Source organism: Electrophorus electricus, chromosome 22 (genome assembly GCF_041902795.1).
Source record: "Electrophorus electricus isolate QZ-2024a chromosome 22, ASM4190279v1, whole genome shotgun sequence".
Taxonomy (NCBI): Eukaryota; Metazoa; Chordata; class Actinopteri; order Gymnotiformes; family Gymnotidae; genus Electrophorus; species Electrophorus electricus.
Genome location: NC_137518.1, coordinates 16,027,121 through 16,046,644, shown reverse-complemented (window position 1 = coordinate 16,046,644; position 19,524 = coordinate 16,027,121). Strand labels below are relative to the sequence as shown.

The 19,524-nt window shown below is 50.3% G+C and overlaps 1 protein-coding gene across 9 annotated transcripts in view; it reads right to left on the bottom strand.

Moving 5' to 3' along the window:
• Positions 1–19,524, bottom strand: part of atp2b4 (ATPase plasma membrane Ca2+ transporting 4) — a 60,880-nt gene that overhangs the window by 8,974 nt on the left and 32,382 nt on the right. For 7 of the 9 annotated variants that reach the window (XM_081705418.1, XM_035520242.2, XM_035520248.2 and 4 more), the window contains 18 exons: positions 19,272–19,469; positions 18,380–18,637; positions 17,356–17,481; positions 17,008–17,133; positions 15,532–15,567; positions 12,474–12,644; positions 11,643–11,857; positions 11,043–11,285; positions 10,159–10,403; positions 9,690–9,921; positions 8,052–8,231; positions 7,741–7,828; positions 7,046–7,152; positions 5,598–5,789; positions 4,926–5,139; positions 4,040–4,251; positions 3,478–3,585; positions 1,710–1,892 (listed from right to left, as the gene is read on the bottom strand). In XM_081705418.1, coding sequence (XP_081561544.1) covers positions 1,710–1,892; positions 3,478–3,585; positions 4,040–4,251; positions 4,926–5,139; positions 5,598–5,789; positions 7,046–7,152; positions 7,741–7,828; positions 8,052–8,231; positions 9,690–9,921; positions 10,159–10,403; positions 11,043–11,285; positions 11,643–11,857; positions 12,474–12,644; positions 15,532–15,567; positions 17,008–17,133; positions 17,356–17,481; positions 18,380–18,637; positions 19,272–19,469 — 3,134 coding nt within the window. The remainder of the gene's footprint in view (positions 1–1,709; positions 1,893–3,477; positions 3,586–4,039; positions 4,252–4,925; positions 5,140–5,597; positions 5,790–7,045; positions 7,153–7,740; positions 7,829–8,051; positions 8,232–9,689; positions 9,922–10,158; positions 10,404–11,042; positions 11,286–11,642; positions 11,858–12,473; positions 12,645–15,531; positions 15,568–17,007; positions 17,134–17,355; positions 17,482–18,379; positions 18,638–19,271; positions 19,470–19,524) is intronic. The other 2 variants (XM_035520250.2, XM_035520247.2) reach the window with 1 other exon arrangement.

The following is a 19,524-nucleotide window of genomic DNA, read 5'->3' as shown; positions in this document are numbered from 1 at the left end:
TTTCATAACCCTCAGAGCAAATTCAGGCAAATATCTTGATCATGAATTTGAATAGTGCAATATTCCATGTTTATACATCAATACCTTCCCCAACACTGTGGGCAGAAAACATAAAAACATAAAGGAAGCAAGTGAGGAGGGGAGAGAGAGAGAGAGAGAGAGAGAGAGAGAGAGAGAGAGAGGTTTAGAGAGAAAGAGAGAAATCTTGAACTTCTCCTGACCTGGTTCACTACAGTAGGTGAGATTACATTTTAGCAGTGAGACACAGAAATGCTTTAGAGCAAGATCCACATTAGTCTCTCCTACACTGACATCTGCAGTGGAGAGGTGAGCCATGAAACCCAGGGGAGAGTCATGTTACCTGTGGAACGTTCCACACAGAGGCGATGGCACCTAAACCCTGCCGTGACGTCCCATAAAGAACCCCTCATACCCCCCCCCCCAACACACCTCATGACATCACACACACCCAACACACACACACCTCAAACACCCCTCCCCCCTCCACACAAAAATCCTGGAAAACACAGATAAAGCCTGGAACTTGATCACAGAAACAGATTCACAACTCACTGGGTACTTTTACAGTGCGTGAATGGAATGGGGATTGTAAGGAGATTATCCCTTACACATCCTGCCTTCAGAAGCCCACCAACACATTCAGAAGCTCATCTCCATATCGCACTGCCTTCTGTCGTCAGCGCATGTTAAAGGGACACGCGACTGGGACGGATGTGAACTGTGCCGGCTACAGCGGAGCTATCTGCGCACTTTGGCTTCCTTCCCCTCATGGGGCTCTCTGACGTACATGACCCCCCCACCCCCACCTCCCCCCCGCCGGACTGCGGGCCCACAGAGAGCCACTGCTTCATTCGGAGTCTTAAGGGAGGGTCCGCGTTTCCATGAACGGGGCCACAGGAGAAGCCGGGGCCGCTGGGATCCCGGCCTGCAGGTAAACAGCCGCGGTGCTTCCTCCTCGCACCCATTCACAGAATGAGAGGGTGCCATTTCGTAAACCAACCAATTAAGATGGCCCAGTGGGGCTGCAGTGTGGCACAGCTGCCTTAGGGCTCTGGTCCGAGTCCGGCTAACGCTGCAGCCACCAGAGACCCATCTTCTCGGGTTAGGTGCGATGCTAGCCAACGTCTTGGGTCGGGTACCGACAACTGGGAGCGCATTCAGCTGCGCCGCCAGATCGGGAGAGAAGCGGTGCACGCCTCCTCCCTTTAGGCCTGTTTAACCTGGACCACCCAGACAGTTCCTACCTGCCCATTAGGTCCACCAAACGCAGCCCCCAGGAAGCGCGGCTGTCTGAGGTCGGGAGCGTAGAGGAAGCGTCCTGGCCCCAAGAGGAGTAATGTGATGGGAAGGGAGCCTGAACTGGCAGGTGGGAGTTTAACAGTAACCAGTTTTGACCCAGTTGGGTGTATAAATAATAAATCACCAAATATGGATGGTCCGTTTGACCATTTATAGACTATCCAGGTCTTAGCGATGCACTGTGCAACTTAACGCACATGACAATAAACCTACTGACCGGGTGTGAAGTTAAAACATTAGAGAATTAGACTCCGCAGCACACTCTGTTGGGGAGGAGGAAGAGTTAACAACCAGCGTATTTTGCCCCTGCTTGGACATCTCTGTGCCATGAGGGCCCTGGATGAGGGGGCAGGGGCATGTGGGAGGCTCTCCAGGAGGAGGCGCCCTACCTGAGTCTGGATGCGGTTCAGCCCTCGGAACCACAGAATCTGGCCACGGCGGAGCTCCATCTCGGCGTGGTCAATCTCGTCCACGTCCTCCGTCTGCTCCTCCTGCTGGATCTCCTCCTTGGTGATGCCGTGACCGGCCTCCTTCAGAAACTTGAGGCGGTGTGTAGGGACGGCAGAGATGAACTAGGGCGAGGAAGAAGAGACGGTTCAGCTGGGCCACACGGGCAGGCAACCAGACAATATTACACATCATCTCAGAAATGGTACCAACGAAACAGAAGTCGGAATATGGCTTTTTAATAAGACAGTCAAATTATAGTCATTCAGTTTGACTCTTTTTCTTCCTTTTGTCAGTTCTGTTCCACGGTGACATGGTGAATCACATCACCCCCCCCCCCCCCAAAAAAAAACCCCAGCAAAATAAAGAAGAAATTTTATACTGCAAAAATATAATCAAAAATTGAAAGTGGCTGCATGTGCATCAGTGGCAAAAGATTCAATTCTGAGCTTTCTCCAACTCAGCCCTCAGTGTGCATTTTCAGGAAGGACGAAAGGGAACACAGAAAAACAGGCTGCAGGCAGGACACGGTCACCCCGGTGGAGGTTCTGGGGTCAGAGAAATTGGATTTTGAGAAATTGGATTACTGTGATCTAATCAAACGTCGTTTGAATGAGCGAGCTAACAGAATGTCCCGGAATCTGTGGATTTAATAGTCCACAGGATGAGAGGGGGAGTCCAAACAACCGGCGAACGAAGTTGTTTGAGGACACAGAAATAATTCAGCATTTCTGGATGGACTCTTCTGTGGGCGTCAGTGCCGTGCCAGTGTCTTGCCAAGCCAGGAGCAACCTTTCACGCAGCCTTCGGAATACGCTGTCATTTACCTTAGTGTACATGCTAAAAACACAGCGGTGGGAGAAACTGCCCCCCCCGTCACAGCTTAGAAACCAGAGGGGGAGTGACTCGTGCATGATGCTGCTGCTGCCTTCCTGTCTTTAGTATGGCATGAACATTTGTCCGTAGATTCCAACGTATTTAGGCACCGCCCAACCCCCCTGCTGAAGTCGGGCGAACGCAGGCTACTCTGTGTGTGTGTGTGTGTGTGTGGTTATGCACACGTGTTTGACAGAGAGAGCAGGCGCACTGCAGGAATTCCACGCAGAGTTTCACGTTCCCCCACAAGGGTGGGTAATTGTGGGATTGTGGGTAATTGTGGTCTCATTATAGTGCCCTGTTTTGTTGCTTCTTCGGGAGGCAAGCTTTTCAGCGGTGGCAACTGTTCCCAGGCAACTGTTCCCAGGAACGGCTGGGCAACCTGCCACCCTCAACCCCCTTCTCCTCCACCCGACCCAACAGGTTTGGATTCGCACCCAGCCTCACCCTCACCTCCACCCCCACCATCGGGCAAGAGTTGTTTAGCCTCACCCACACCCGTAGATTCATGCCATGATGTTTTTGTTATACCATCAGACAGAGCAGTGCGACACTCCTCTCTCTCTCTCTCTCTCTCTCTCTCTCTCTCTCTCTCTCTCTCTCCCTCTCCCTCTCTCTCTCTCTCTCTCTCTCTCTCTCACACTTTGTCATCTGCAGATGGGATCTTTCAGCGTGAGAAACGCCCACGGGTCTAGGCGTCGCTTGCAGCTTTAGCCAAACTAGGGGGGGGGGTTGTTGTTTTTTTCGAATTCGGTTTGGTGGGAGAGAAGAAAGCTTGCGCCAGACAAAACAGAAACGCTTGTGACCATCACGGGCGTGAGACCTGTGCCGTACCTGCCCCCACAGCAGCTCCGCCACGCCAATGAATATGCACCACAGCCACTGATCCAGCGTCAGGGCTGTGCACGAGAAAGGCTTGCCACCGAACTGCACGATGATGATCTGAAAAAGAAGGAGAGGAGAAGGCAGGAGGTTAAGCAAGTGTAGTTCGCTTACACCTGCAGGGTGAACATCAGCTGCAGAAACGCAGCGACGTGACACGATCAGATGATGCTCTGAACGGAAGAAATCTCCAACGCTCGCCATAGCCCGCCATGTTTAAATCCTTTATTTATATCTGCATGACCGTGAAATTAAACTTCATGGCATTTTGTTCATAACTGGGTAGATGAGCTACAGTTTATTAAGTCATAGAAAAACACGCAAACAGAGTAGAAATCTGCTGTAAACAGATCCGCTGTAAACAAAAGTGGCTTTGCAAACTTCGAGCAGAACAGAGTCTAGCTCAGATCCTCTAACTTTACAATACCTTCACAAGCTGAAATCTATGGAAAAAAAAAAACTTGGGAGGTTTTAGTTGGGGCTTTGGGTGCGGGGCGATGATCATGAGCCTTGCCTGCAGCGCGAAGGTTCCCAGGACAACGCTGCAGAAGATGGGGTTGCGGTACACGCCCTCAAACACGTTCCTCTCGCCGTGGATCTTGCGGGCGTTGATCTCGTTGAAGAGCTGCATCATGACAAAGACGTTGAAGATGATGGTGTAGTGCTCGGAAGGCGGCGCGTGTAGCGGGGAGTTGCGGCCGCTGTCGATGTTGAAGAACCTCTCCCCTGCGCAGAGGGAAGAACATCAAGGCACGTGTCACAAGGAAACGGATACTGTGGCGTTCTTACACGTTTGACAGACAAAAGGTTCATCATTACGAGTCACAATCCATAGATGCGGGTTATTTGAAGGGGTAACGGGAGGGTACAACAGAGCTCAATAGGGAGGAAAAAAAGAGAACTCAACACCAAAAGGGAGAACGCCACATACGAGCAGGATGGCGAGACGGTCCACGCCGAGCAGTGATTCCTTTATTTCTTGCCATAATGTTCCTCTTAAGGTGAGAACATGCTATCAGGGGCTTAGTCAGCCACTAGATCTGAGTCAGAGATACTTGTCCACCTGTCTGAAGAACATTGGCAGCAGTCTCTCTCAGGAGCTCTGCTGCTAGCAGGAGTCCAGGGCTTTGAGAGGAGTGTGGGATCATTTTGTGCTGCGAGGTCAGCCATGTCAACGGGACAATTAGAGAGAGGACTTCACCGCTGGGCCGAGCGACCGTCTGCTACAGCTCCAAACACCTTTAGCAGGTTTAACAGGGTAACGATGATCTGTCGACATGTCAGGGGAGGTTTCCTTAGATGGAGAGCTGCACGGTGCGGTCGGAGCAAACACACACACACACAGACACACACACACATTCCTGTGCAGTCCCGATGTCTGAGCGGTGCCCCACCCTTACCAGCGAACAGCAGGGTGAAGGTGACCACCAGCTGGTAGACGGCATGACCCAGTATGTTCTTCATCATGGTCCGGGAGATGAGGGGCTTGTCCCGACCGTAAGGCTTCCGCAATAACAGGGCCTCGGTGGGCGGCTCAGTGGCCAGGGCCAGGGAGGCCAGTGTATCCATGATCAGGTTCACCCACAGCATCTGCACTGCTTTCAGTGGAGAGTCCTGACACACACACACACACACACACACACACACACACACACACACACACACACACACACACACACACACACACACAGACTTTGGCCAACCTCTTCGTCAACCACAGCAAGGCTCCACAGAACAGGGCACACGAAAGGTCATGGGCTAGAAACGGCAGACTGCATGTCACTCCCTTTACCTCAATGCTGCAGTTCTTATAGTGGGGCTGGATTTGGGAGGCAACATATGCTGGGTCGGAACTTTATTACCATCAATCTGGTATCAAGACTACGAGCAAAATGACATTTTGGCTAGTCTCTTTGTCTCCTCTCTGGTTCTCCCATTCTTACAGGTCGTCATATTTTATTATACCCCTGAAATGCGCTCACTGAGTTTAGACCCAGAGAAAACGACTTGTCAGTCAGGGGCGAGGTCCTAAGAGGTGGGCGGAGTCTCGAGCCAGAGGCACCGCCGCGTACCTGTGTGATGCAGGCCCCGGTGAAGGCCACGATCACGGCCACCACGTTGACAGTGAGCTGGAACTGTAGGAACTTAGAGATGCTGTCGTACACGTTGCGGCCCCACATCACGGCCTTGACGATGCTGGTAAAGTTGTCGTCGGTCAGGATGATGTCCGAGGCCTCCTTCGCAACGTCCGTGCCAGCGATGCCCTGTGGGAAAAGGGGAGGAAGGAAATAAAACTGGATGTCACGGCATAGCATTGCCAACTAGACCGCAAAAATAAATCAATCAATCAATCAATTATATATATAAAAAATGCAGATCAAAGGCTTGAACTCGAGCAGACACTGAGCTTTGACTCGTTAAGCCTGTGCGCCTTGAGCTTGGACTCGTTAAGCCTGTGCGCGTTAAGCTTTGACTCGTTAAGTCCGTGCACGCTGAGCTTGGTCTCGTTAAGCCTGTGCACGCTGAGCTTGGACTCGCCAAGCCTGGGCTATTCGACACCACTGAAGTGACGTCTCCTAATCCATGTCTACGCAGCAGCGCTCTTTGAGAGGGCGCTAACCCAGAGTTGTACGACGGCTCGCGGCGAACCCCGAGTCTGAAGAGGCCTTTGAAGACCTTAAGGAGGTGCATGTTAACAATAACTCATAAGAGGCAGGACTGTAATTGTACCTCCTTTGGTTTAGGACAACAAGCAAAGCTTTGAACTCAGAGCTGTAGCGGCAGAATAATGTTTGGGAAACAGGAGTCAATTGTGGTTTTCACCACAGCCCCTCCCCTTTCTAAAGCAACTTAGTGCACATAATGCGAATCCATTTAATAAAGCAATGCATCAAAGGGGTCAGACAATTGCCTCTTTTCTCAATCCAACCCCACGCCTGTTTATCTACCCTCACCGTAATTGCAGAGAGCTGTGTTGTTGATACTGCTGACCCCACTACGATCACGTGTGCCTGGTTATGAAAAAATCAGATTGCCGGCATCTTGCTGGGAAATGCCAATGTCATTAACTTTCTCCAGGATGCAAGTATGGTACGCGGTGTGCCAACTTAGCGGTGGGGCCATCCCCACGCAGAGTGGGGCCAGGGCATTCGGCTCAGAGCGGCACCGTCAATGCGGGTCGGCGACCAGAGTCCCGCGAGACCGGCCAGGCGCCAAGAGAGACCAGTCCCCTCTGTCAAACCTGCCTCTCATCGTATAAGACGCACCAGGCTCCAATATCACAACTGTCAGATGGGATTAATAGATGAACTACAAAAAGAGCAGCTATGGATTGATTATTTAATCACAGAACAAGCAGCCGGAATGATCTTGGATTACATCCCACAATTCAGTGGGGTTTGGAAAAAAGGAGCGCTGAGCCAGTGTATACTTTACTGTCACGCAAAGATAATCCCTCAACTCCCAGAGGGTGAATCTCCACGAGAGGCACGAGAAGCCGGCGGAAGGCAACAGGTGTTACCATGGCGAAGCCGACGTCAGCCTTTTTGAGGGCGGGACCATCGTTGGTGCCGTCTCCGGTAACTGCCACCACCTGTCTGGTCTCTCCCACTGTGCTGTCAATGATGCCTGAAAGATAAGCAACCCAGTCAGCACCAGCAGGTGCCTGACATGCTCCGACAAATTGGATCTAAGGGGACGAAATATATGGATGGAAGCATAATATGTTCAAGGACACGACACACAAAAAACAAGCCCCTCTCAGTGGGGGTGGGGGTCCATGAGGTTTAGTGGACGTGGAACTGCTGCAATTATAAAAGAAACTAATAGATTAGAGAATATATTAATACATTACATTAACATATTACAAGGAGCAAGGCAGTCTGCAAAGGAAGTTATGGCACCGAGGTGCTGGCACACTATTTCCTGTGGTATGGATCTAACTGACACCTAACCTAGATGGAAAAACAACTAGAGATACCTGGGCCTTCCCTCTTTGAAAAACACACTTGTACACTTGCACACCCACACCCCGACTCTACAGCTCAGAAGGGAAAGTCCCAGCTGAAGTATCAAAATACCTCAAATCACCTGCAACAGCTGTGATTGATTCGACCGTGATTGGTGTGTCATTTTAAAGAACACCCCACTGAGGTTTTGTTTTTTTGTTTTTTGTTTTTTGCAGGGGGGAATTTCACCATGAGTTCACATTTTCACCTTTCACCAGGGTGTGCTTGTCTGTCGGGGAGGAACGGGCCAGGACGCGCAACTTGGGCCAGACCTTGTCCAGACGCTCCTGTTCCACCTGGAGATTGGGAGGACACGCAAAACGTATAAACCTCTAAAGTCACCGCCGGGTGTCTGGATTGTGTTCGGAAAAGCCTAAAAGTCACACATGTCCAGAATAAATAACAAAACACTGTGTACTAGATGAAAGCCAAAACTGGCTGGCTCCTGCTGTGGTTGCATTCAGCATTAGCGTGTGACCAGTGTTAGTCGAGCACTTGTCTCTCGTTGGGGCTCCTCACCTCTCCTTTGTCGTTACGGATTTGCTGGTTGAACTCTTTGCCCTCCAGGCACAGGAAGTCCTCACCTGGCAGAAGGATGCCGCATTTGGTAGCGATGGCTCGGGCAGTGTTAATGTTGTCGCCCGTAACCATGCGCACCGTGATGCCTGCCTTTTGACACTTGGCGATAGCCTCAGGAACCTAGCAGGGCAGAATGCACCGGCGCCACATTAAACCAGCAGCCTATGATATAACCAACATGCAGCGCAAGCAAGACACGAATGAGCTGTTAAAACTTTTAGCACGTGAGCTGTTGTGCTGGCTGAACCGCGATGGGATTAAAAAATAAATGATGTATGGGTCCACTTCCACAACTTTCGTATCATAGCAACGGTGAGTCCAGGCATGTTCAAACGGGAAGCAGCAGCCACAAACAGATTTGTCTCCATAACAGCGTTCAAACACACACACACACACACACACACACACACACACACACACGCACGCACGCACGCGCACGCACGCACGCACACGCACGCACGCCTGGCAGGCTGTTTTTCGACTCTTAATCATTTCATCGATTCACTGTGGGATTATGCAATGGATGAGCAGGGCTATCAACCTGCGGTAGAGCAGCAGGACTCCTGGGCTGGTCTCAGTTCAGTGCGTTACACAGGCGAGTTTAGCTCTGGGTGACTTTCAGGGTGTGCCTGCAGGTCTCAGATCAGCGGGCGGTCGGGGTATTTTAGTCAGCGTCTGCATGACACCACGCCAGTCTGCGATGCTCATTCAGCCATGCGGCTGCTGACGCCACTTGTGACAAAGAGGCCAAAGGGTGGAGTGTGTTTTGTGTGTGTGTGTGTGTGTGTGTCTGGGGGGCGCAGTCCTGTGTAATTATCTGTACTCGCTCTTGTGATGAATCACACCATACCCCTCATTAGAACCAATAAGTTCATTTATTTATAGAAGATTAAAAAGCACCCAGCACTTCAGCAGACAGAGGCGTCTCCGTGCTGCCATTCTCGGCCTCCTAAACCCTTCAGAGCCAAAAGGAAGACCGCACAGCGTCCTGTACGCAAGGGCCTGCACCTATGACTGGGCAGTTTCTTTCTCTAATCAGATCAAAGCATTCCGTTCCACCTTACTGGCCATCTTGGTCCATAGCCCTGCTCTTCTACACACCTTTACTACACCGACACCCAACTCCAGAGTAGCTGGCACATAACACTCTGCTCTGATTATATCTGTCAAAAATAGTCTTTCATGAACCTCCACCATGGGAGTCTGTTCCGAGCCTCCCTCTGGGGATAAAGCTATTCTTGCCATTGTCATCCACTACTTGAGACACTGAAGCTAATTGACTATCCACTGGACCCCAACTCGATCACAGTTTGCAAGCGGTCTGTAGGGAACACGGCGTGCCTAGCGATGGGACAGGCGGCTGGTGGGCAACCTTATGCACCTAGCGATGGGAGAGAACAAGTAGTTCATGGTTTCAGGTCTGTTTCATGCCAGTAAACTGCACTTCCGTTACAGGCAGCTGTCGCCTGCCAAAGGTGGCGCCCCATGAAGAGGCAAACGTCAACAGAGGCACGTGGGTGCGAGCCCTACGGCGAGGCTGCCGTGCGCGGTCATGAGACGGGCACGCGGGGCCCTCACCTCTGGACGGACGGGGTCTTCGATGCCCACCACGCAGATGCAGGTCAGGTTGTTGAGGATGTCTGCCTCGTTGTCCCAGTCGGGTTCCGCGCCCACGAAGTCCCGGGTGGCTACACAGATGGTCCTTAGGCCGTCACAAGCCATGGGCTCGATCACCTTCCGCACCATTTCATCCCGGTCCTTAGGCTTGAAGGCCCGGGGCTGGCCTGCAGCGTCCAGGATGTGGGAACACCTGGTGTGGAAGCATGGAGGAGGTTTAATATTACATCATCAAGTTAAGTGCCTAAAAAAAAAAACTTTTCAAAACAAAATATGGCTGCCACCCAACATTATTCTTAGAGATGACCACAAAAGTTGCATACAGACCAGAGGACAGGAAAATCAATATCAATTAGTAGTAGAGGTTACCAAATGTAGAAGAACCGGATGGAAGGATTGGGGAAGGAGGAGAAAGGCGCGAGTGACGTACTTGCGTAGGACGATCTCGGATGCGCCCTTGCTGTACATGCGGAATCCTGACCCGTCGGCGTTCTTCAGGACCGTGCTCATGCTCTTTCGTGACGAGTTGAAGGTGTAGACCTTGTAGAGCTTCTCCTCGGGAACTTCATCCCTGATGGGCTGGTAGTCTCTCTTCAGATCCATCACCAACCCCAGGAGGGCGCACTCAGTCTTATTACCCACGTGCCTCGGGAGTCCACCCTCTCTCTCTGGAGGCTGGACAAGGTTTGAACGCAGGTGTCAGTTACCAATCAACTGGTGAAAGATCAAGTAATTACACTGGCCAGCATCAAAGAAGACACTCAAAAATTATGTAAACATTTTCGAGAGCTTCATTTAACCATGTTCATTTTTTTTTCAGCTAGGGTATCACATTTAAATCAAACACCATGATCAACTCCAAACAAAAACTACTACTGTCTGTAGTACTCTGGAAAGGTCTCTGTGTCTAATGGATTTGAGGAGTGGAATCAGTCAGTTAGTTACACAGAACATGACTACACTGCTATTGAACCATTGTGGGGCATGGATGCAGTGTAGGTTTGAACTGAGCCGTGTAGTCAGGGGTCTTCCTCGAGAACAGAGCTCCCATTAGGATGTTAGCATTTAACATATTGAGAACGGCCACAGACGGCTTCCAAGCTGAGCCTCTCAAAGGTTAATTAACCCCATAAAACACACGCTTTTGTTTTTAACGGCTCTCTGGTTAGAACAAACGTTAACACAGAAATGAATGAGAGCATGGCTGATACGCTAAAGGGACATTCGCCTGCAAGAAAGAGTGGCGATGAGCAGACCAAAGCTGCGGAGGTTCATGAGCAGGTTCATGAGCAGAACAGACGCCAGCTGTCTCACCAGGATCTTGGTGGTATAGGCCGAGTTGATGGAGATGCTGTTCACCATGAGCTCCAAAGTCTGGGGCTTGATGGCCTCGGGCTCTGGGACAGTCTTGTAGTGCGTGTCGCCTACGTAGGCCTGCACAACCGTCATGCGGTTCATGGTGAGCGTGCCGGTCTTGTCAGAACAGATGGCCGTGGCATTGCCCATGGTCTCGCAGGCGTCCAAGTGTCTCACCAGGTTGTTGTCTTTCATCATTTTCTGATGAGGAAAAACACAGCCTGACCTAGTTTAGTAGAGCAAAGGACCCTCGGCAGCAAGGTCAAAACTAGGGACGTATGTTAGGGACATAGTCAGCTGGGACAAGTTAGCCATTCTTCTGCATAAACAAGGAAATTCTACAAATTTAGCATTCAGATCTTTGGTAGAGAGCTTATTAAGTCTGAGATATTTACATGAAACCATCAAATCATGGACCAGTTTGGACTAGCCAAGCTATCCAGTCTGTGACTTCTAAACACATTTTTTTTGATTAAATCAGAAAAGCTATCCATGGTAACGTGATATCTTCACATCGCTCCTGATGGCTGCATGGGTGAGCTCGCCTCTGGGCCTCACCTTGACCGAGTAGGCCAGCGAGATGGTGACAGCGAGAGGCAGCCCCTCCGGAACAGCAACCACCAGCACCGTCACACCAATGATGAAGAACTTGACAAAGTACTGGATGTAGATGGGCGTGCACTCTGCTTTCCACTCCCGCCCCTGCACCCCGAACGTGTCGATCACAAAGTACAAGATGAGGATGATGACCGTCACGGCGGACATGATGAGACCTGGGGGAAGAGAGACGGGCAGAGGCCGTTAGGAGAGCGCGGCGCGGGGTGTCAAGCGTGCCGGCCCCCTCCTAACCTTGGTAGCAACATCTGTCAGCTGATTGGTTGCCATGCGAGTCCGGTCTGATTGCCAGAGACGTACTGCTGGAAGTGGGATAATTATGTGGAGTACAGCCCAAAGGGACAGGCCTGTTTTCATACTCTGTGACACTTTTTCTTTACACATCCAGTGACAGAAACTCACTGAACCAGGACACGATGTGCCAAATGAATGGATTTTGAAAAGGAGGGATGTGCAGAAGTCCATACGGAGGCCTCACAATAATGCAAGTAGTCACTTCACATATCACCTCCAGTCACTAATTAATATAAATATTCTGCTCGGTGCAAAATAACAGGAAAAACTTAATCTCTGCCAATTTGTGTCTTCGTAGGAAGCAGTTATGGTGTTGAGTGCAATATTAGTCTGCTGCGCTTTCACATCTGTGCAGACAAACTACAAATTAAAGGTGCCTACAGCAGTGAGTCAGACAAAGACGTGTTCGATTTTCATGTTCACCACCAGCCCCTCCTCTGCAACCCCAACACCTACACCCACACCCACATCCACACACACCTGCTTTCCCGATCTGTACGGCCAGCCTGGTCAATTTGCCCTGCAGGACAGATTTCTCCTTCTTGGTGACGTTGACCTTCTTGACCACTTTCTCCTCCTTCTCCTCGGACTCCACGCCCTCTTCGCTCTTCAGGGGTTGGATCTCCAGGGCAACGCCGTCCTGGGTCTTAGCTGGAGCAAACAACGGGAATGAGGGAAGAACATGCCCAAAAAAAAAATGTTTTAATTAAATAAACAAACAAACAAACAAACAAACACACACACACACACACACACACACGCAAAGTAACAGACAACACAAATGAAGGGGGAGTTGAAGGGATGAAAGGTAAAAGGGAGGAAAGAATGGACAGTTCAGTGACCACTGCAAGTCAGAGAGACGGTCAGCAGAGCAGCCAAAGGCAGATACAGTTCAATCGTCTTGACGATAGTGGATACTGGTGGGACCGATCCGGCGTGGTTTAGAGAAAACGGTTATTAGAGTGAGCTGCTTTGGAATGTTAACGGTCTGCTATGGAAAGAGGAAAAGGCATGAGCTCAGGACTCACTCCTATGCATTGCTTTTGCGTCAGTAAGTCTATAAATGTCCTGATACGACTTAACCCTCCAAGACTGCCTTTGAAGACCAAACATATGTATACAACTGACAGGACATATACAAATGCCTTGTAACTTTATTGTTAGCTGTAACATAACCTTGTATATACATTAGCGACTAAATGATAGCTTGTTCTGGGATTACCAAACACTCTGAGACTGGAAGGAGCAAATGTCTTATTTCACAACTAGGATATTCTTTGACATGAACATATTTAAAATGAGTTAAATCTCACAGTGAGTCCATTTTGCATCGTAGTGTCCTCACAGCCTGACAATGCTGGAAGAGTGTTTCCACTGCTGTAGACCTAAGACTCTAACCCCACTACACTACAGTACTGCCCAATAACCCCACACTACACTACACTACAGCCCACTAACCCCACACTACGCTACACTACAGTACTGCCCACTAACCCCACACTACGCTACACTACAGTACTGCCCACTAACCCCACACTACACTACACTACAGCCCACTAACCCCACACTACGCTACACTACAGTACTGCCCACTAACCCCACACTACAGTAACCCACAGTACTGCCTCATTTATTTGCAACACGGCTATGGGGCGGATTATACAATTAAAAAAAAAAGTGGTCTGGGTAAAAAAAATAAATATTTAAAAAACCCTTTGTTAGAAACTCTTATTGCAATATCTTGGCCTTTGATTGTTATAATTCAATTATCCTGCAGACAGTCATTGCATGACTAGGCCTCAGACTAAAATAGAAACATAATGGAATCGAAGATCCCATTCAGGCTTTTCGCTATGGCTAAACATTGATCCCGCACGCCCAATTTCCTGTCTCCCTCTGCTATAAGGCACAGTGTATAACCCAGGACTGTGTACAGTGGTGCAAAGTTAGCCTGGAACATCTTTTCTAATACTTTCTGGTAGTATATGAATATATGAAGCATCAGGTAAAAGCAGGCATTGCAACGGTGTTAGAAGCCACTGATGCAGCCCAAACGGCTAGGGCGAGCATGGGGGTGTTGGGCTCAGGGCCGCCGGCCGTTCGTCTTTGAGGCCAGCCCCCTCCAGGTTTGTAACAGGCTCGGTAGCACAGCCACACATGGACCGGAGGCTTAACAGAAACAGACAGCTGGACTGACCGAAGGACGGACAGCACGCACAGACACACGCACAACAAAGAGGTGTGAGGTGGGAGGGGGCGTCACTGACTCAAACTCAAATGTAATAAACAACTAAATAAACATACAAATAATAATAATAATAATAACAATAATAATAATAATAATAATAATAATAATTACAACAGCAGCAGCAACTAGAAACTTATCAAGAAAGCCAGAAATATCAATCACCACAAAAGTAAACAAGGAAGACCAGGGGCCTGAAAATTTGGAGGTTTTGATTTGCTTTTCATTCTTTCTCTTTTTAAGAGACGCAGAGAAAGGGAGAGAGAAACAGAGTGACCGCGTGAACAGTGTACGAGACAGCATGGAGTTCCTGCACACACCCTAGAAGAAGGCAGCCGTGAGAGACAACGAAAGAACTAAGAAACGGACAAACAAATAAAAACAAACACACAAACAAAAACAAACAACGGTTCACAGTCAACCGATTTGGCAAGGGTGCAACTCCCACGTGACCCCTCCCCAGAGGTTTCCTTGTCGCCCCCTAATACTGACAGAGGAACATCCACCACAGGGTAACCGCAGTTTGCACACCAGCTACAAAGCACAACTGTGGGGAGAAAAAAAAATGTTATGTTTGTGTCTAAGAAGTACAAGAGCAAAAGCTCGACACGCGCGTGTGGTTCACTCTCTCTGTGCGAGGGCACGTCCAAGGGGAAGGGACCCGGACAGACGGACTGGCGTGATCTGTGCGAGTGCCTCGGGAAGGGTGGTGAGACCCTGAACTAAGGAGGACGCGTCCCCGACACGCCTGGATCGAACACACACCGCTCACCTCTTCAATGGCGAGGCGCCTCAATGCTACAAATGTCTCTCTGCCCCTCTTCTCTCTTACCCCCACCACCACACACACACACACACACACACACACACACACACACACACACACACACACACACACACGCCCATATAAGGCATTTTCCTGTGGGCAGCGTGGTTCTGAGGCCCCACCTGTGTGTGCGGCAGGCAGCAGAGGTGTGTGTGTGGGGGGGGGGGGGTGCTGTGCACAGAGCCTCAACTCTGTGTCAGCATGTGAGAGTTGCACTCTTTCACAGGTAAAGCGAGGCAGGAAGAAACTCCCACGGTCTCAGCGGGAAAGAGTCAAAGCGACAGCGTGTGGGAGAGAAAGAGAGAGCGAGAGAGAGAGAGACAGAGAGGTGTGAGAGAGGTGAGGGAGAGAGAGAGAGAGAGACAGAGAGGTAGAGTGGGGTGAAAGAGTGAGAGAGTGAGTGAGTGAGAGACTGACACGAGACTCCAAGACTTGTCGCTGGATGGGCGGGGAGGGGGCGGGGTTACCTTTGTTGCGATTTTCAGGGGCTCCTTGTTTTTTACCTGTTCAGAACAAGAGAAAGAGGGCGGAGGGCTGATATAACATGGATTAAAGTAAATGAACCAGACACAAATCAAAGAAAACAAGGGTTAAAAAACAATCCCAAAAAAAAAAGAATTTAAAAATAAATAAATAAATAAAAAAAAATCAATAGTACACACATGCGTGGGCTCTCAAGAGACTGCGGCATCTCAAAAGAGAAAAAAAAAAAAAAACCTTTCCTGTATGGCAATAATTTTGTATTATATTATATTTGCCAGAGAGATTTAGGAAAATAATACTCTACTGATAAGAACCGTGAGTGTATATGCTGGAGTTCTATTGCTAGTCAATAAAAACTAAAGCTGTTTGTCTAACAGTTCCAGCCTGTTCACTTAGCGGATTTAGAGGCGAGTCAACATTTAATCACGTTTGGCTCTTAATTTCACTCCAAAACAGTCAAATGATATCGGCACCTCATTTTATGCCATTATTGCAAGTCAGATTGCGACATAAAGGACGGTTCATGCAGCCGACCGGATGTGAGGTACTCTGGGGGGGGTCCGGGAGGCTGCCGCGGTGGTGGGGGCTTTGTGTCTGCAGTGAGCGACACTACCGAAGCTCTGCTCTGTGGCTGTGTGTGACGGCTGGCTTATCTGAAGCCTGGCCACAGCTCGGCGCTCCTGCTTCGACAAGTACCCTTTCATAGTACGAAAAAACGTGGCATGCATGACCTTCTTTAGTTCAAGGGATCCTGCACACATGGACATCAAATGCAGAGGACAAGGAGCATTGATGTGTGTGTGTGTGTGTGTGTGTGTGTGTGAGTGAGAGAGTGAGAGAGAGAGACACAGTTGTCAGCTGAATGTGACACATGCCCAGGGGTCCGAGGAGGACCAGATACTGTAGCCACAGCAGGGACAGGGACTTTGCTGGAGAGCAGATGACTTTCCGTGCAGTGTAACAGAGCTTCTACAGCTGTCCACGTGGCTATCTGTGTAGTTTCACCAAGCTTTTTTTTTTTGGTTGGGGGAGGTTTGGTTGGTGTTTTTGTTTTTTGTTTTTTGTTTTTTGCTGCACCCACGCCGCAAATTCTGAACACTGCACAGGCTTCTGAGAGCCTTTCCAATCGCCTTTCTTTGGAAATCAGAAGCTCTGCCTGGCATGCTTATGAAGTTCAAGTTTGACTAAGACAAACAACAACTTAAACCAAATCTTGATGAATACGGTGTGTAATAATTTCTCTCTCTTCCATGGCGCTGGACACTCAGAAAGTAGAGTGCCACAGGTGAGGGTAATCTATACGCTACTTCACCCGGATAGCTCTTACCTCCGTGGGTGAGGTGGGGTGGGGTGGGGAGGGGAGGGGAGGCCTTTGCCTGAAGGTATGTGGTGAGGTAGGCGGATTGACATGAGAACATGGAGTTTTCCTGAGGTTATAAACCTCTTGCGGACAGTCTCACCTTTCTTCACCTTCTTCTCTTCCTCCTCACCACCGGCTCCAAGGAGGGTGAAGATGATTCCGGTCTGCGAGTTCAGACCCACAGCAGTAACCACCATCCTTCCGGAGCCCTCCATCACGTGAGTGCCTGACGGAGGGACGAGAGGTCACGTGAGCGAGCCGACCCGACCAGCCCGGGTGCTCAGCAACCGGTCAAAAGGGCGGCCGGGTGCCTCCGAAGAGCCGCGGAAACGCAGCCGGACGGCAAGGCGTCAAGACCCGGAGTTACAGGCTGGCTGTGGGGCTCAGGGGCCTACGGCGGCGTGTGGCGAGGTCTGACAGCCGAAGAGCAGGAGGGCCGCCCGCTCACCTGACAGAAGCATGGGGTCCTTCTCCAGCGACTTCCTGACCTGGTCGGACTCTCCGGTCAGCGAGCTCTCGTCGATCTTCAAGTCGTTGCCCTGGATCAGAATACCGTCCGCCGGAAGGAGGTCGCCTGGGGGAATGGAAGGGAGGGGCCGCCATTAAAGAGAAAGAGAGAGAAAAGAACAGCCAAGCAGAAGGAACTGAGGAACAGAAGAAGGGAAAAAAGGCAAGGAATGCACAGAGACAGAGAGAGACAGAGAGAGAGAGAGAGAGAGAGAGAGAGAGACTGGAAAACGGAGCAGCGAGAGCAAATCTCTGACTGTCAGAGGCAGGGTGAGGGGGGCTGCTCTCAGCCACCATGGAGATGGCTCTCTGGTGTGGCTCTTGGGGTCCCACGCAACGCCCACGTCTGGGCCAGCGCCGCTGGCAGTCCTGTGACTCACACAGGCATGATGCTGCAAATCATAGCCAAGTCTGGGGGCTGAAACAGGAGCCTCTGACCGCGCAAGCTGTTAGCAGCGGCGCCATGGACACTGGAGCCTGCCCCCCGAGGCCAGGAATCGGGGGCAAAGGGGCAGAGCTTTAGAAATGCCAGAGTGCTCACGGAAGTCCAGCGATTCGCGCTCCAACACAGCAGGTTATACAGGTGGAATTAAATACTTTGGTTGCTGTGTCTTGTGATGGATTCTTGATTGCGTTCTAAGGCACGGTGGTTGACATCTAGTGCAAGAATGTGTTTCAATTTATCGATACCAATTTATGGCATTTATCATCTTATCAGGTGTGTTTAACATTAGGTAATGTAGCACTGGGTCAAACCCTGTTCCAAGAGATCTGTTACAGCATATACGTGTCATCTAGCGTATCCACCAGCGTGTGCCGCCGAGCCAATACCATAACGAGCAGAGATGTTTGTGCATATGCAATTAGAACTAGAGAGTTAAACGAAAATTTCTAATGAGGTTCCTAAAGGCAGGCGGTGTTCTTCGGTGTTCTTCAGTGGCTCAGCCGGCGGATCGGGGCCTCACCGTATTTGATCTGGGCGATGTCACCCACCACAATCTCGGCCACGGGAATCTGGATGACCTGGCCGTTGCGGATGACGGTGAACTTCTGCTCCTGCTCGATGCGGCTCTGCAGCCCACGGAACTGCTTTTCCTTGCTCCAGTCGTTGAAGGCCGTCACCAGCACCACAATGATGACTGAGAAGAGGATGGCCGCACCTTCGATCCAGCCAGCCTGCGCCTCGCCCTCATCCTCCACGCCGCCGCTGACCTGGCCGCAGACTGTACGCGCACACACACACACACACACACACACACACACACACACGCGCACACACAAACCAAGTTAGTTCACGGAGGTCACCCAAAAACCATTAGCGATTCCAGTGGAATTTATGACAAAATGCCTAGTAGACCATAAAAACAAACATCAAAACTTTGAAAGTCCTTAAAAAAACACACACACACACAAACAAAAATCTATTACATATCATAAAAAGTTCTCCTTGGCTGCCAGGACTATTTACCAACACTGGATTACACGTCACTGACCCAATTTTCTCTCTGGAGAGTTAAGATGACTTTAAAGACAGTCTCGCGCGCTCAGCCATATGGGGAAACTGTAGCAGCCAATTCCAGCTTGTGTGTATCGCGGGTCGGAGAAGATTGTCCCACAGCAGATAGTTATCAACATACAGGATGCCAAAAACGGTTTCGTTTTTCCCAAGGCCAGTCAAAACAAGCTCCCGAGGGAAAATGCTCAAATTACGCTGGGATTTCCAATTTTGCGCGACTACGGCCGAATACCAAACGGAGCCGATGGCGACGTGCCCCGAGTACGGCCAGGGCACTCGAAGCGGACTTTTGTGGGAAAGGTTTTCGGTGAGGCACGTATACCCCTAACCCGCAAACCCACCGTTGCTGTCGTTCCCCTGCGGGTGGTAGAAGGACAAGCCCAGCGAGATGATGGCTGCTATCTCCAGGATGATGAGAGTCACATCCTGCAGAGCCTCCCAAACCAGCTGCAGGAAGGTCTTGGGCTTCTTAGGGGGGATGAAGTTTTTCCCGAAAGCAGCGTGACGCTTCTCCAGGTCCACCGGGTTCCCGGAGAGCCCTGCAGGAAAACCACAGCCAGGGTACACCATTGAAGCTCCCATGAGGAATTAAAT